The sequence below is a fragment of the Ischnura elegans genome, chromosome 4 (assembly GCF_921293095.1).
Source record: "Ischnura elegans chromosome 4, ioIscEleg1.1, whole genome shotgun sequence".
Taxonomy (NCBI): domain Eukaryota; kingdom Metazoa; phylum Arthropoda; class Insecta; order Odonata; family Coenagrionidae; genus Ischnura; species Ischnura elegans.
In genome coordinates this window covers 109,983,834-109,998,144 of record NC_060249.1, presented here as the reverse complement: position 1 = coordinate 109,998,144, position 14,311 = coordinate 109,983,834, and the positions used below count along the sequence as shown (strand labels likewise).

At 39.2% G+C, this 14,311-nt stretch overlaps 1 protein-coding gene across 1 annotated transcript; it reads right to left on the bottom strand.

The window, feature by feature from the left end:
• Positions 1 to 589: 589 nt before the first annotated feature.
• LOC124156913 lies at positions 590 to 1,853 on the bottom strand. Its single transcript, XM_046531392.1, has 2 exons — positions 1,761 to 1,853; positions 590 to 1,341 (listed from the first exon to the last, which is right to left on the bottom strand). Exons 1-2 carry the CDS (start codon positions 1,824 to 1,826, stop codon positions 934 to 936), a joined length of 474 nt encoding a protein of 157 aa, XP_046387348.1. The 5' UTR covers positions 1,827 to 1,853; the 3' UTR covers positions 590 to 933.
• Between the last annotated feature and the right edge of the window lie 12,458 nt (positions 1,854 to 14,311).

Here is a 14,311-nt window from a genome sequence, read left to right as displayed (position 1 = left end):
GTTTTCGTCCGTACGACTTATTTTGGAAGACAGCAAGTAAAACAACAAATCACGTTAACTGACGTTGTGATGCTGGCATTTAGTATAAATTTAACACTAGCATTAAAATAATCTTTACAGCAATAATAAGATGTCTTGCCGTTGATGTTTTTGGTCATCTCGCATTGCTGCAGTTAACCATTTCCTTCGCACACGAGAATTAAGAGGCACAGCAATAAAACGTTTTCCCGTATTTCTTATTGTGGTAGAATTACAAAGCGGTAGAAAGTAATTTAGTATATACGCCTTCTTCCTAATGTCCTCTATTTTCACCCTCGTTGTTTCTTCTCTGACCCAGGATCACAGGTTTTTCGACGGGGTTGACGGGTTCCGCGAGAAGTTCGCTGTGTGTGACGTCAGCATGCCTTCGGCAACCTTCGTGCGCTTTCGGAGCGTTTGAGCCGGCCCTCGGATTCCACACTTTTCGCTTAGCCTTTTTGGGATTAAATTTTTGGATAGAAAAGCGCTGAAACTGCCGCCGGTATCCCCTCGGTGTGCACTTTCATTTAAGACAGTAAAAAAAAAATGGTGAACAACCCTATTACAGGCTTTCAAGGGCTAGGAGAGTCGTAGAAAATTCGTTTGGGATATTGAGCAACCGCTTCAGAGTTTTTCTGACTACTATCAACCTGAGCCCGGAGAAGGTGGAAAGTGTAGTTTTGGCAGCAGTAGGGCTGCACAATTTTCTTTGTGAAAAGAATGGTGCTGCATACACCGGGAATGCTGAAGGTGACTGCCCTTTACTAGTGCTACCACAACAAACTGGGAACAGACCTACCCAATCTGCTTTGGACATTAGAAATAAATATAAAAGTTATTTTAGCTCAAATACAATTTAACTATAAGGTGAAACTTTAAGAAAATAAATTAAACAAATTATCTCATTTAATACCTTCACTCTTTATTGTCAGAGAATACTTGCAGAATTTCGATCATTATTTTGTTCTTCTTGCTTTTATCGGTGACCCCCCTCAGCTTACAGGCAACAAGTTCCCCAAAACTAGTATCGCCATCCTTTGGCTGGAACTTCGTAGAGAGGGAACCTATTGCCTCTGCAGCCGACTTGAGGAACACATTAGCGTCATCAGGTGTGGATGCCTTCCTCTTCCTACCCTCGCCTGATGACACTGGGGTGGAATGGCTCACACTCCCCCGTGCCTCTGCCATTGCCATTGGTGGAGCACTTGCCGGACGGGCATCATCATCCACAAACACAATGTCCATCACAGCAGATGGATCTCCCAATTCCCCAATTTCCCCTTCTTCCACCACCGGAATCTCCTCTTCAACAGCAGCATATTCCTATGGAATGCAAGGGAATTTATTACTGTCTCTTGGTGTAAAATAACAAAAGAGAAATCGAAATGCCATTTTCCCCTGTGATGGACAGGAAAATGACAAATTGACTTCCTTCACAGCTGACCTCAGTTAGAGCTTCTGAGTCAAAAACCTATAGCTATTATGATTTTGGTGAACAAAATACATTCAATAATACCAGCTATTTCAGCCAAAATCAAGACCTTTCACTTTCGTTGCACATGTATAGTAAAAATGTATTTATTTATAAATATATCACTTAATCTCTCCTCCTACTAAAATTTAAATATTCATTTTTTGCACTAATTGATCTGCAAATGAACTCATCGAATGCTTAGGTAATGGGTCAGTGATGAGGTTGCATGCAGGGTAAAGGGAAACGTAAATAGTTGGCATAAACCTACCTCAACATCTTCATCCAAGGTTGACGTGCTCCCCCTTGGTGAAGTGTACTCATCCAAGAACCCCATCTCTCCGTAATAGTATAGAGATGGTACATAAACCTGAAATTATCAAATAATTTTCAACTTAACAACCAATTCACTAGCTACAGAATAACGATGGGCAGTAGTTTCAATTTTTATGAACTTACGGAATCCGTCCCGGCGCCGCTCCTTTTGGACGTCGTCACCTTCCTTCTCTCTGCCATGTAATTGGTCCTAATAGAGTACCATTTTCTCTTTATGTCCATGGCAGTCGTCCCCGGTCTACCCAAAAACGAAAAAGAAATCCGCAAAAGGCTGGTATGATTATTTATGGTTTTAGCAATCAAAACTTAGCACAATTGACAGGAATTACACAATCTAACGTAGCTGGTATCACGTGAACCACCTAGCAAGAATATGTAAGGAAAGTATATTTAATGACATTAACATGAAATTACTACCTTTCGAATCTCATCTGCTGCGCTATCTCCGTCAGGCCAGACATCCTCTTCCCCTTGTTCTTGTACAGAGAGTTCCTCGGGTCGAACAAATAAGGCCTCTCGCTCACCAAATAAATTAACGATTGTACTTGTCCTTTGGTCCAAGCCATTACTGACCGCAAAGTAAAATCCGTGAAGAGTAGTCCAAATCGCGCAAAAGTCGTAAACGGGAGACTGAGAGAGCCAAAAACAATGCAAGGGTCAAACTGGAGAGAGAGAAGTCCGAATAGAGCAGAGGTCAGGATAAATTAGCTGTCGAAAGATCACCGTAAACACCACAAGCCAAAACACATCGAACAACGCAAGCTGAAAGTGACGTTCCCACTGTCTACCACCAGGTGTCTCTGAAACGAGCGCAACTTGTGCGAATGCATGAACCAAATTAGAACAGGTTCTATTTTCTGTTCACGCATTCATACATTTGTACATTTTGGAGTGGTTACACGGTGCATTTTGGCGTTCATTCTCGCGTTCATACATTTAGACATTAACCCGTACGAGTTAATGTACCGTGTAAACAGGCCTTAAGAAGGAAACTAGACCGAACAGAGGAATAAATGAAAATTAACCACTAACGTACGTAATACTCAAAAAGGCTAAAACATAGCACCACTTGTGACGTCAAACACCGGAAAAACCGTCATTGTCCGCCAAAACCTTTAAGTCCTTTTCTCTCTTTTAGAAAACTTAACAATTTGTATCTATATTCTCAGCGTTTGAATAAAGAGAGTGGGGTAGGGTACAAAAGTATCGCGTAAGAAAGCATGCGCGATGCAGCGGTCCACTCGGATTACTCCGAATATGCCGCTGGATTGGAAGACCGTAGATCGCCGCAGCTGACGAAAAGGTATTTGGCGTCCACGTCGACGAATATAGCGGTTGACTGGTACGTATACAGCATGCTGAAATTTCCAGGGTAAGGCAATAGAACAACGTATTGACTTTAAAAACGATAACTATATATGAATTCCATGATAGCGCCTCCTGTCGCCAGATTTGAGCTAAAGACGAACTTACTGGCGTCAACAGCTCTTTAACCGAAACTACTCCACTCGACATTCGTAATACAACTCGAAACGCTCGAGTTGAGCGCTAACCTCTTCACTGGACTCGAATTTTCGAGTACTCGTACATCCATAGTAATTTTTGTTCCCGCTGGCATCAGCTCTCCGGTTTTAAATAGTTTCAGACATAATTTTCCTCCACCCTGTATAATGGGTACAATACTTATCTATATACTACGGCGTACATACGTCTACAATAGTAAGGTATAAACGAGGATACTCCTCTCTGGTATAACCCATACAGTGGCTTCATCCTTCTCCAAAAGATTTACCTGTCAATTTACCGTCTCATACCTATTATCTTTCTATTAGTTTGCTGATCGATATATTCTCAAATATTTAGTTCATTATACTCAGGAAATACAGTGATATACTAACTTTCCAGTGCCAATACCGAGCGTCTTTACTTTAGAAATTGCATCGGTATAAGGTGTAAAAATTCTGAATAATGCTTGTCTTTACGTGGAATAGGCCTTTTTAGTGAATTTTCTTAGAATTTTTTGGTAGCGGAAGTTTCCATATGAAAATATGTACTTGTAATTGATACTGATTAGTTCTGTGGCAAATGTAACTAATGCTGGTGGGTGTGGACTAATATGTAATTGTGAATCCCTATGATTTCTTAATAGCAAATTTCAACCTCTTTTTGGCATAAAATAATGTGATTGATGGATCGTATTTTTCTCTTGAAAATTTTAAAAGTGGAACAGGTACCTGATTAGCTGGGGCCTTTAACACTGAAACATATCATCGTGTAAAGCAATTTTCGTATATTTCAAGAATGCCTGGTTTCTTGTGATATGTGGGTTGCGTATTTTTAGGATGTTCTCTCTTACAGCCAGGACGCCCTCGCCTGTGATAGCAATATCCATCTTTTCTTTTAGTTGCCTCAAATTACTTCCCAATGGTATGAAGATTTCGTAAAATTATCCTTTTATTTTGATTCACGAGTCTATTTTCGAATACGATATTGTTAAGTGGGTGAGAATTATGGTATATTTTCGGATAAAATGTTTCCGTTGTGCTGGATGGAACAAACTTGCAGTCCCAATTACAATGGAGGTGAGATAACTAAACTTCCGCATTAGCTGCCTTTATGAGTGTTAAGACAAAAAATTATTTTTTTAAATTAATACGCCTCTATTATCAAATATATTCTTTTTATTTTTTCGTCCATTCTATAGTTAAAAATGTAGGCAATCACCACATTCAGAAATTGCCCACTATCGATGTTGATGGAATTATTGATTAAGGATAGGTATGATGACTCATATTTGTAGTTATTTTTCTAAACTTCTTCATACTATAGCTGAAAAAATTTTGCTCATGTATCCCACGAGTCTAAAATAAAGGAGAAATGTAATTCAGGATAATTATTGACGCATCAAATATTTTGGTGACTAACGTCATGATGCCGTAGTATTTTTCCAAAGAAGAGCTATTTAAGTGTCGCTCAAATTTTCAGTATTTGCACATGGAGTCCGGTATTATTTTCGGTTCCAGAGTTATATATTATGTTGTACACAAGGTTTTATCTTTCGTATGGATATTTCAACTTTTTTTATTCAGTTTAATTTTGTGATCTAGAATATAAACATTAAGAGGTAAATCAATTTCATACGGTTGTCTTTCTCTCAAGTAGGTTTGAATTCAACTCGTAATCAATTGTTTCGGCTCTTCTATATTTGATAACGGGAGCGTTTGGCTACATTTCCTTGTTGTAGAGGAGTTGTGGAAATTTCTGCACAGTTGTATTTTCTCTTCGATTTCAGCCTTTCAGTTTTAACTTTCTTATTTCCCCTATATTGAAATATCAGGATCCTTTTCTCGTGAATATATCAATTGTTTTCACAAGTATAAAATTAAGTATGAAGTAATAACTCTGCGTGACCTTTTCTGACGATTATTCCCCTGACACCCACCTTCAGTCTATGTAATTTATTTTGCATCGATTGCGCAGCTGATTCCAAGCCTCACCGAACCTCAGCCTGTTCTCCCATTTTCAAATTTGCGCGTTCTCATTTTAGCGAATTTTCTGCATGAATCACGGTTTTGCCACGTCAATGGTCTTACCACTCCGTTCATGATCCATGCACTTTTCCTTCCACCATTTCTTGCATTTAGCTATTCGTCTGGAAATTTTGGGTCACTCGCAGTTGCAATTTTGCTTACTATATACCGTGTAATCGTTGAGCGCATCTTGAGTTTTTACAGTACTTGGGTGGGCCAAGTTCCGCTCCGAATCCTGTTGAATTTAAGTGCACGCTTCAATTGCTGCTTCGCTTTCCGTCTCTCTTCTTTTTTTCTCGCGATTTTCCCCTACCTCGCAGTGTATCCTTCCACGCACCCTCTTTCCCCGTAAAACTCCCTCCTATTCATTCCTCTCCGCAGCCCCCAGCCCATGTCTCCACCAACTCTCTCTCTCCCTGCCCATCCTCCCGGAACCCTCTCTTCTCGCTTTTCCGCTCCTCCTTTACCTTCGTCCCATTCATTACCCCCCCCCCTTCCCTCCCCCGAGTTCCTCCTCCTCCACCAGAGGGCAGCATCACTCGTTCACCCACTCACGGCACAGCCCAGCCAACCCCTTTACATGAATTGCCAGCGGAAAAAATTCCCGAGAAATTCTGGGAAGATCATCATCATCACTGGTCAACAATCCTAGGATTGGTTTGACGCAGCTCTCCACTCAATTCTCCTATCAGCTAATCTTTTCACACCAACGTATTTATTCTCTTTCACATCTCTCTTTACTTGTTCCATATATTTTGTTCGAGGTCTTCCTTTCCCGTTCTTGCCTTCCACTTGTCCTTCGACGATTGTCTTCATCAGGCCATCACTTCTCAAGATATGGCCTATGAGGTTGTTCCGTCTTCTCATTAAGGTTTTCATGAGGCTTCTCTTCTCTCCTACTCTTCTTAGGACTTCCTCGTTACTAACTCGGTCGATCCATTTGATTTTCATCATTCTTCTATAGCACCACATTTCGAAAGCCTCTATCCTTGCTTTCTCCGCTGCGGTCATTGTCCATGCCTCACTTCCGTATAGGAGCATACTCCAAATGTAGGTTCTTATAAATTGTTTCTTTACTTCCATATTTAAGTTTCCCGCTGTGAGCAGGTCTCTCTTTTGGTGGAATGCTCTCTTCGCGTGGGCTATTCTGCTGATAATTCCTTTCTTACTTCTCCCGTCTCTAGTTATCTTGCTTCCCAAATAACCGAATTCATCCACCTCTATCAGTTTTTGCTTCCCTATTTTAATGTTAGTCTTGACTTCTTCTCTTCTGCTGCATACTAAGATCTTGGTTTTCTTCGTCCTTATTTTCAGTTGATACCTACCCATTACCCTACCCATATTAACCAGAATATTTTTCAAATCCGTCTCTGTTTCTGGTATAACGGCTATGTCATCGGCAAATCTTAGTATGCTAATTTTTTCTCCGTGGATATTCACTCCCAATGCCTTTTCTTTGATTTCATCAATGGCTTTCTCAATGTAAACGATGAAAATTACGGGTGATAATGAACAGCCTTGTCGCACTCCTTTCCTAATTCTTGCTTCTTCACAGCTGGGCCCTGATTTTATCACCGCCACTTGGTTTTTGTATAAGCTGTGGATGATTCTTCTGTCATTATAAAGAACCCCATCTGGAAAGATATTCCAGGCGAAAATGGGAAGAAATTCCCGGGACCGGGAATCGAACCACGGACCTTTAGCTTTCCGGGTCACTGCGTAGACAGCTACACTATCCAAATTCCTGAATATCCACGGAAATTGTACAAAACCAGGGCTTATGATACTGAATTCCCATGTCATTTGTTCCTAGGCTTATGATACTTGATGTTAAGCCCTCGCGGTCCATCAAGAATGGTAACGCGATGAAGAAAGGACCTCAATGAAGCCACAATCGGTCGAAAAGCCTATAACCTGAGCTAAAGCCGCGCATGGCGGTGTGTATAATATTTCGAAGCCTACCGCGTGAACGGTGGGGACATATACGTATGAATTGCCATGTGAAAAAAATTAGTGGTCTACGCAGTGTCCCGGAAAGCCGAAGGTCCATGGTTCGATTCCCGGTCAAGGGGAATTTTTTCTCACGTTGATTAATGTATATTTCACCGCCGGCAGGCTTCGAAATATTACAGGACCCTCGAAGTCTTCTCCTCAAATCATCCCCGATTCTAGATTTGCTCGCCCGTTCTTTTTATCCCATCTCCAACTTCTTGCATTTTATTCACTGCAAGGTCCAGGCGATCTAAGGTTAGCAAATGATAGCGTTCTTTCTCATTATAACTTGATATTGGCGCATTAAAGAACGAAACTAAGTGCTCTGAACAATTTACCAAACTAATAAGAGTAAACTACTACCTCAAGAAGCCACTTTCACATTCGATGTCACAACGTAGTGTAAGGATGATTTTATTTCATAAAACTCTCTCTCAAGGCTAAGCTTCCTAATACTCAAATTCGGCTTACATGCCATAATTTTCTGAAATCGGATTTGAGGGATTTGTGACACATTGTGCCTGTGGCATTTTGACTTAATAATTTATATTTAATTTTCAAGCTGTTTTTCCTATTTCTTTAGGTTCTCCAAGTGCTATGTTAGCTTTACAGCATCCCTTGTGAAATTCATGGGACACTAGATGCTAATGAGTAAACGATTGAGTTTTTAGCATTTCCTTTCACCCAGCTTCTCGTTCATTGATTTCCCTCGTTGAGAGTTGGTGAATCCTAGTCCCGTATTTCTCAAGGCGCAATTTTATAAACGGCTTATATTAATTACTTCACCCTAGTAGTGTAAACTCTCATGCTGGGCAAAATATATAATCTCAGATGTTAGCGTATACTGACCATCGATTTAGTTTTTTTCTTATTCAAATAATAGAGATTGATTAATTTGCAGTGTTTTTAGTAGTCTAATCCTTCACTTGCGTTCCACTTCAGGTGTACTTACCTAAAATCATTCAAATAATGGTATTTGATCGTTTATTTGCTCATGTCAGAGACATAAAGCTATTTTTCACCCTCAAATTGAAGTTCTTTTGTACTCTCATCGGTTTTCTCTCCTGGAAATCTAGATTTTTTTCAATACCATTTCACACGTAAAAAATTATTTGCATCAATCAGAGACTAGCGAGATCTGCAGTATAGGGTAAATTAATATAAAATTCTCTAGTAATTGCCGTTGCCATTGCGTTGGATTTTTTTCTATGCCTTCATTTTTCTGTTTCGTGACTAATATATCTCGTACTTTTTTACCTACCCTACTATATATTTGGGTATATACTTGGTCGATATTGTTTTTTTGAATAACGAAGGATATTTCTCCACTTTTCATGCTATAGTGAAATGTTTCCCATAGGGTGTGTCGCCAAGGGCTTTTTTCTTGAAGTCGCAGAAGTTGAGGTATTCTTCTTGACGCGTGCTTTAAGAGGACCACTTGACTTTCACGCCGAAAGGTCGTGAGGGCACTCAATCACTCAGCTTTCAGGCTTTTTAAATCCTTTTTATATCTCGGTAAAATTGTGTCTGCATGAAGCTGTGAGCTTATTCCTTTCACTGGTTATTTTTCCCTGTTGAGTCCAATAGTTTTAATGCTTTATTTCTAATCAAGAATTGATAAGTATTGTTTTTATTAATTGGTTTAGTTGCTTTTTAAATTATTTTACAAACAGGAAATTGGGCGTTTGTTCAATAATGAAAATAAAAAAGTTCGATAGGGAATGAATATTGGTGCTAAGGCCTCTCGTACTGAAAATTTTACGATGCACCCTTGTTTAAGAAAAATTTAGAATAAACTGATTCTACGTATTTTATTTATCGATATTTACCTTTTTGGTAATATTGTTACGTTCCGGTGATTAGCGAGTGATAGTTATGTTATCTGTTGGCTTCAGTGTTTCACAGAGGTGTTGTATCTTAATGTCAGAGAGAATTATCAACCCAACCGTTAGATTTCGTGGAGACAAATGATCCCACTTAAAAGTTGGACGGTACGGAGTTTGATGAAATGTTATGCATAGCAACTAAAAATAGGTACTGATGAAGGTGAACATGTGCGTTTTTTCGCCGTTGAACGTAATGTAATATCTCAATTTTCACAAAAAATAGTAACTAGAAGCTGATTCGCTCGGATCTGGTAATTAAGTGCTAGAATCCATGGAGAGTAATCCTTTGTTTAATAACTATGTGACTTTTAATGCGGTAATTGTTTTCACTTCTTGTCTGCTGTTATTAACTAGTGAATACGATATTTTTAAATATTATATTTATTATTAAGGTAATTGATGGAGTTTTAACGATATGTTAGTCAGGAAAGTGAATTAATTCATAAAGAAATTTCAAATTTTCTTTAATTTTCTTCAAGTGTAAACTTCTGATGTGATTGAATATAAAATTAACACATTTAATTTTTTTCAAATGATGTTATAAGTTGTATTTGATGAGTTTTGGTTGGCCTACTTTATTTACTACTAGGAGACTGAGAGGGTACCTAATGCTATGGATAACCAGATAGTATTCATACCGGTCAGTGGAGTCAGGTATGCCAGGGAAATGCCATAAAAATAAAGATCTGGGCTGAAAATCATGGAAATACCTGAAAAAGTAGGTTATGTACAAGGATTAAACTCCAGAGGTGAAGCAAAAGGATGAAAATCGTGGTGGAATGATTTCGAGCGACAAGATAGCCTTTGTTGCCGTCTTGACTGGGTGCCATGGGGTAGAGCCTACTTGGCGCTAATTGCCTTTATTTCATAAAGGGTGTTATACACTGGGCATATAATTTTGCAGATCATAAATCATTAATTCTTCAAAATGACAAACAATTGCGCAAAAGTGCGAACAAAATTAGAACATGGGCTATTTTTGCCATCTTAAGCCCATGAATTCTCGCATGCTTTCTAGCATTTCACCGTGTTACACGTCGCAATTTTGACTGCACCCTCGTACACAATTTAGATTGTGCAAATACGTCTGCCTTGTAAAACAGCCTTAATATACCCTGCTCAATTTTTCCATTAATTCCCTTTTTTCGACTGCTTTAATAAAATGTAAGGAAATTTTTTAATTGCCGACTGGAAATAAGGGAATAGTAATGGGACCCAAGAAACGGAAAGTTGGTGTGAACCCTAGCGGAGAGAGGCAATAGCTTGTGGTAATTGGAGCAATATCGTTTCTTCTGGGGTAAGCACGTCATCGTAAAGTTGACGATGTGCAATGGTGGCTGATGTACGTCTCGATAGAACTCACACGTACATCTTTCCCCCTCCTCTTATCATCCTCCTTCCTCGTTTCCCTCTTCATTCTCCGTCCTCCATTACACGCCCCTTCATTCTTAATTCATGCGGCCTTCCCTCTCCCCTTTTTTCTCTCAAGCCTCCTCCATATCCACCCACAACCCTTATCCCTTCACTCCAGCCCTTCCCTCCCTCTTCACGAGAAGTCTTTCACTTGTATCCCTGACAACCCCATCTCTGTTTCCACGTCTATCTCGCTCCCTCCTCTTTCCTTTCTAAGTTTGTGGGACAGTATTTACTTCTATTAATTTGAGTCTGGGGTCTTTTGTAGTCACCACCATCAGCTCATCGGCGGTGAGGGAAAAGGTGAAATTTAGGGGATTTAGGCTAGGGATTTTTTTACTCCTGGAGATAGCAGGGAAAAATCAAGGAATACTCCGAGGAGAGAAAAACTTAGGATGGAATATCCTCATCCTTTACGTACTTTATTGTTTTTAAGTGTGAAAATATGCAGTACACATAATGAGTAAAATAAATAGAAAAAAAAATTTCTATGAAGGTTTTTATCTTTTGATGAGTTTTTTTTTTTTGCATTTTAATTTGTTCTGATTTTTTATATTTTAAATATTTTTGTCTGTTAACTGTCAAAACTTCTTCGTCTTTCAAACTTCTAAACACGGAGTTATTTTCGATCGAGTTTAGTTTTCAGGTAATAGGAGAAGTTTTAGCGAGGCGTCGGTTAGGAATATTGATTAATGGATCAAGAAATATTCAGATGAATTTCAGAAATCTACCTTATCAACTACTCGGACGATGTTTATGGAACCAATCACATTTAATCTCACAATTAGTTACGCTTTAAGGTTGATTATCTCACTCCGCTCTTGTGTATTTCCGGACAATAATGTAGAAATTTCGAGTTTTTACTCTTTTGCGGAGTTACTCAAACGAACCTTCCTACGAATTTTTTGTTATAAAAATACCATATTGTTGATATGACTTAAAAATAGCTAGTGATAAAATTTGAAAGCTATTGGCTTACTTTAATTCTTTTGCAGCGAACAGTGGTCGGCGTCTATGTTGGTATTCAATTTTGTTAGCTCCATTTTGGTGAGTCTATTTCTCCCTTCTTGCCCAAGTTGTGCTTGCGTCTCTTGATCGCATTTGTAAACCTCTTCAAATTCTTACCAAAACGTAATTATTTGGCTATTGCCTTTGAGGTTAGTGCTACTTATCTTCATCCTCTGCCTCGTGTTCATCTTATTCAGTGTAACATATCCTACTGCAAAATGGGTATCAACACTATATAAATTTTCCTCCCATCACTTAAGACATCCTAATCTCTTCAAATCCCTATTAGTTTCCCTTTTCTTCTTTTTTCGCATTGGCACACCATTCAGCTAGTTTCCTAACACCTCCTGCCACACTGAAGCAGTTTGGGGGGGGGGGGGGTATAATGTAGATGCAATATAACAATAAAGTTCTATGGAATCAATTATAAAGTATTCGTCTTCTATGCCAATTATATTCTCTAAAGCTTAAATTACTTTTGTGTTTTAAATCTACCGTGGTCCACCAAAACGATAAAAAAATTTACCTTTCTTTCTGCTTCCTTTTAAATGCCTCCCTACCAATATGTTAAGCCATTTTTTTTTGCTCACGAACATCCTATGACTTTACTTTCCTTACGAATAGAGAAACTTTCAAACATCCTTTTCATCTGCATGGTAAAATAAATACCGTTTTGTTCATTGAATACATCAACAATTTCTATACGATTATTTTATTTATTAGAAAACAAAACTTCCTTAGTGCCGCTAAAATTTTTGAGCCGTTGCTTGTCAGAAGTTTCCTTTCCTACCTACGAAAAAGTTTTGGACAGGGTGAATAATTTTCTTTCTATGGCAAAATGTGAACTTTCAACACTTTCTTTTTACTAACTATCCGAACAGTTCTTTTTGGGGTTCTCTTCACGAAGAAAAACTGAAAATAATGGGCAATGCTGCTCGAATAAATTATTTTTTTGCTGTTCTAATCTTTTTACATGTGAGGGATTTTGCCTTCATTTTCCTTAGACTTGCTTTTTCTGATCTTATACATTTTCGGCAGTCAGACTGGCTTTCTGGTCTCCATTTTTAAATCACATATTTACGTTCTCTCTAATATTGCAGTTTTTTTATTCCATGTAAGCAAAATTTCCAATGAATCACATTTCCAAGATATCCACGATAAAATAAATCTTCCTTAAATACTTTCACGTTGGTTAAAAGTCTCCTTAAAATTTGCATAAACTGGAGTGATGGATGTGAACTTTAATTTCCCAGCTGAGGGTATCCGCGAGCAACCGTGTGTGTTCATTTTGGTCTTTATAGGAAGAATCTTCCGGTTATTCTCTCCAGATTATGATTTTTAACATGAATTTAGGAGTTTTTATTGATCCCTTTTTCTGCACTTCAATTTAGGTCGCAAATAAGTGAGCATATTTTGTTGTATGTACCAGGAAGTAGGAAAATAACAGTTTTGAAGTCTCGTTCTCTGTTAAGAAGCTTTTGGAATTAAAATACTTCTGATTTTAAATCTTTTCCGAATTACTTCTACCTTGACGACTATCTATTAATATAAATAAAAGGGAAATTTTAATGAAATGAACTCCATACTTATTTGCCGAATTGAGCATAGCATAGCAAACCTCACCAAAATATGAAGTAATGTTTTTTTCGTAAAATCTCCTTGGTATATTTTTCCACGCACGTCGAAAATGCAACCTGAGTATGTCATCACGCACCATTATGGCAACTTTTTTCTACCTTGTGTACGAGAGAGGGTGTGTTTATTTCATTTCTTTTTTTTTATACTCGGTGCTAATTCCGTTTTTTTCCTCAGTGAAGAGTCTCGGGTCGATGATCCAACGGTGCGGCACTCTTCCTCGACGTGCGCTCTTTGCGATGCACCGTTGAACTCCCATTTACGCGTGCGGAACCACAGAGAGCAAAAGCATTTCCTCCTCTCCCTCGCCCATCCCCCCAAACCCCGTACATCGCGCTAATAGGAGCACACCAGTATCTTGTATCAATTAACAATGCAACGACGAGAAAAAAATGAGGCATAATGCTCGTTACTACGGTATTGCCGAAGGGGATGGCGTGTGGTGTGTAGGGTGAGGTATGTGTTAAAAACGAGGGTGTATAGGGGGGTGGTTTGGAGTGACGTTAGTGCATGTGTGTGTGTGAGTTAGAAGGGAGACGGCGTCGCTTCCCCGAGGGGGTGGCAGGGATGAGGGGTGGAAGGGGTGTGTGGGAGGGTGAACCAGTCAATAGCCGTTCGCAATGTGCCACCTCCTCCTCCATCCCCCGTGCCTCTTCCCTCCCTTGCTAAAGCCACTACCTCACCCTACCAACTCCCGTCAGCCCTCTTCGTGGGATGTGCGAGCGATATTGCGATCTATCGATAATTCTGCGATACGCCATGAGCTAGTATTCTAGCTTCATTGGTAGATTGCCTTCATGTATAGTTGGCAAAGTTTTTCCCCTTCAAAGAATTTGGAAGTATAATTTGCCAGTATGCGTAACATTTGGTATGACCGTGTGGTGTGCATGTAGGGGTCGTCTCTCATGCTGCATGCTTCGTGATTGATCATCCCCTGCCAAACACCCCGGTGGTGGCTTTCAAACTGTTATGTTTTTTGTAGATGCATGAGATATCGAATAGCGATAGGTTGTCGGCGAATA

Bases quoted from the DNA above. Each gene is read 5' to 3' on its own strand.
- LOC124156913 (XM_046531392.1), bottom strand. From the start codon at position 1,826: ATGGGGTTCTTGGATGAGTACACTTCACCAAGGGGGAGCACGTCAACC. The intron at 1,342-1,760 runs GTAGGTTTATGC...TGCATTCCATAG, and splicing joins CCTTGGATGAAGATGTTGAG to GAATATGCTGCTGTTGAAGA.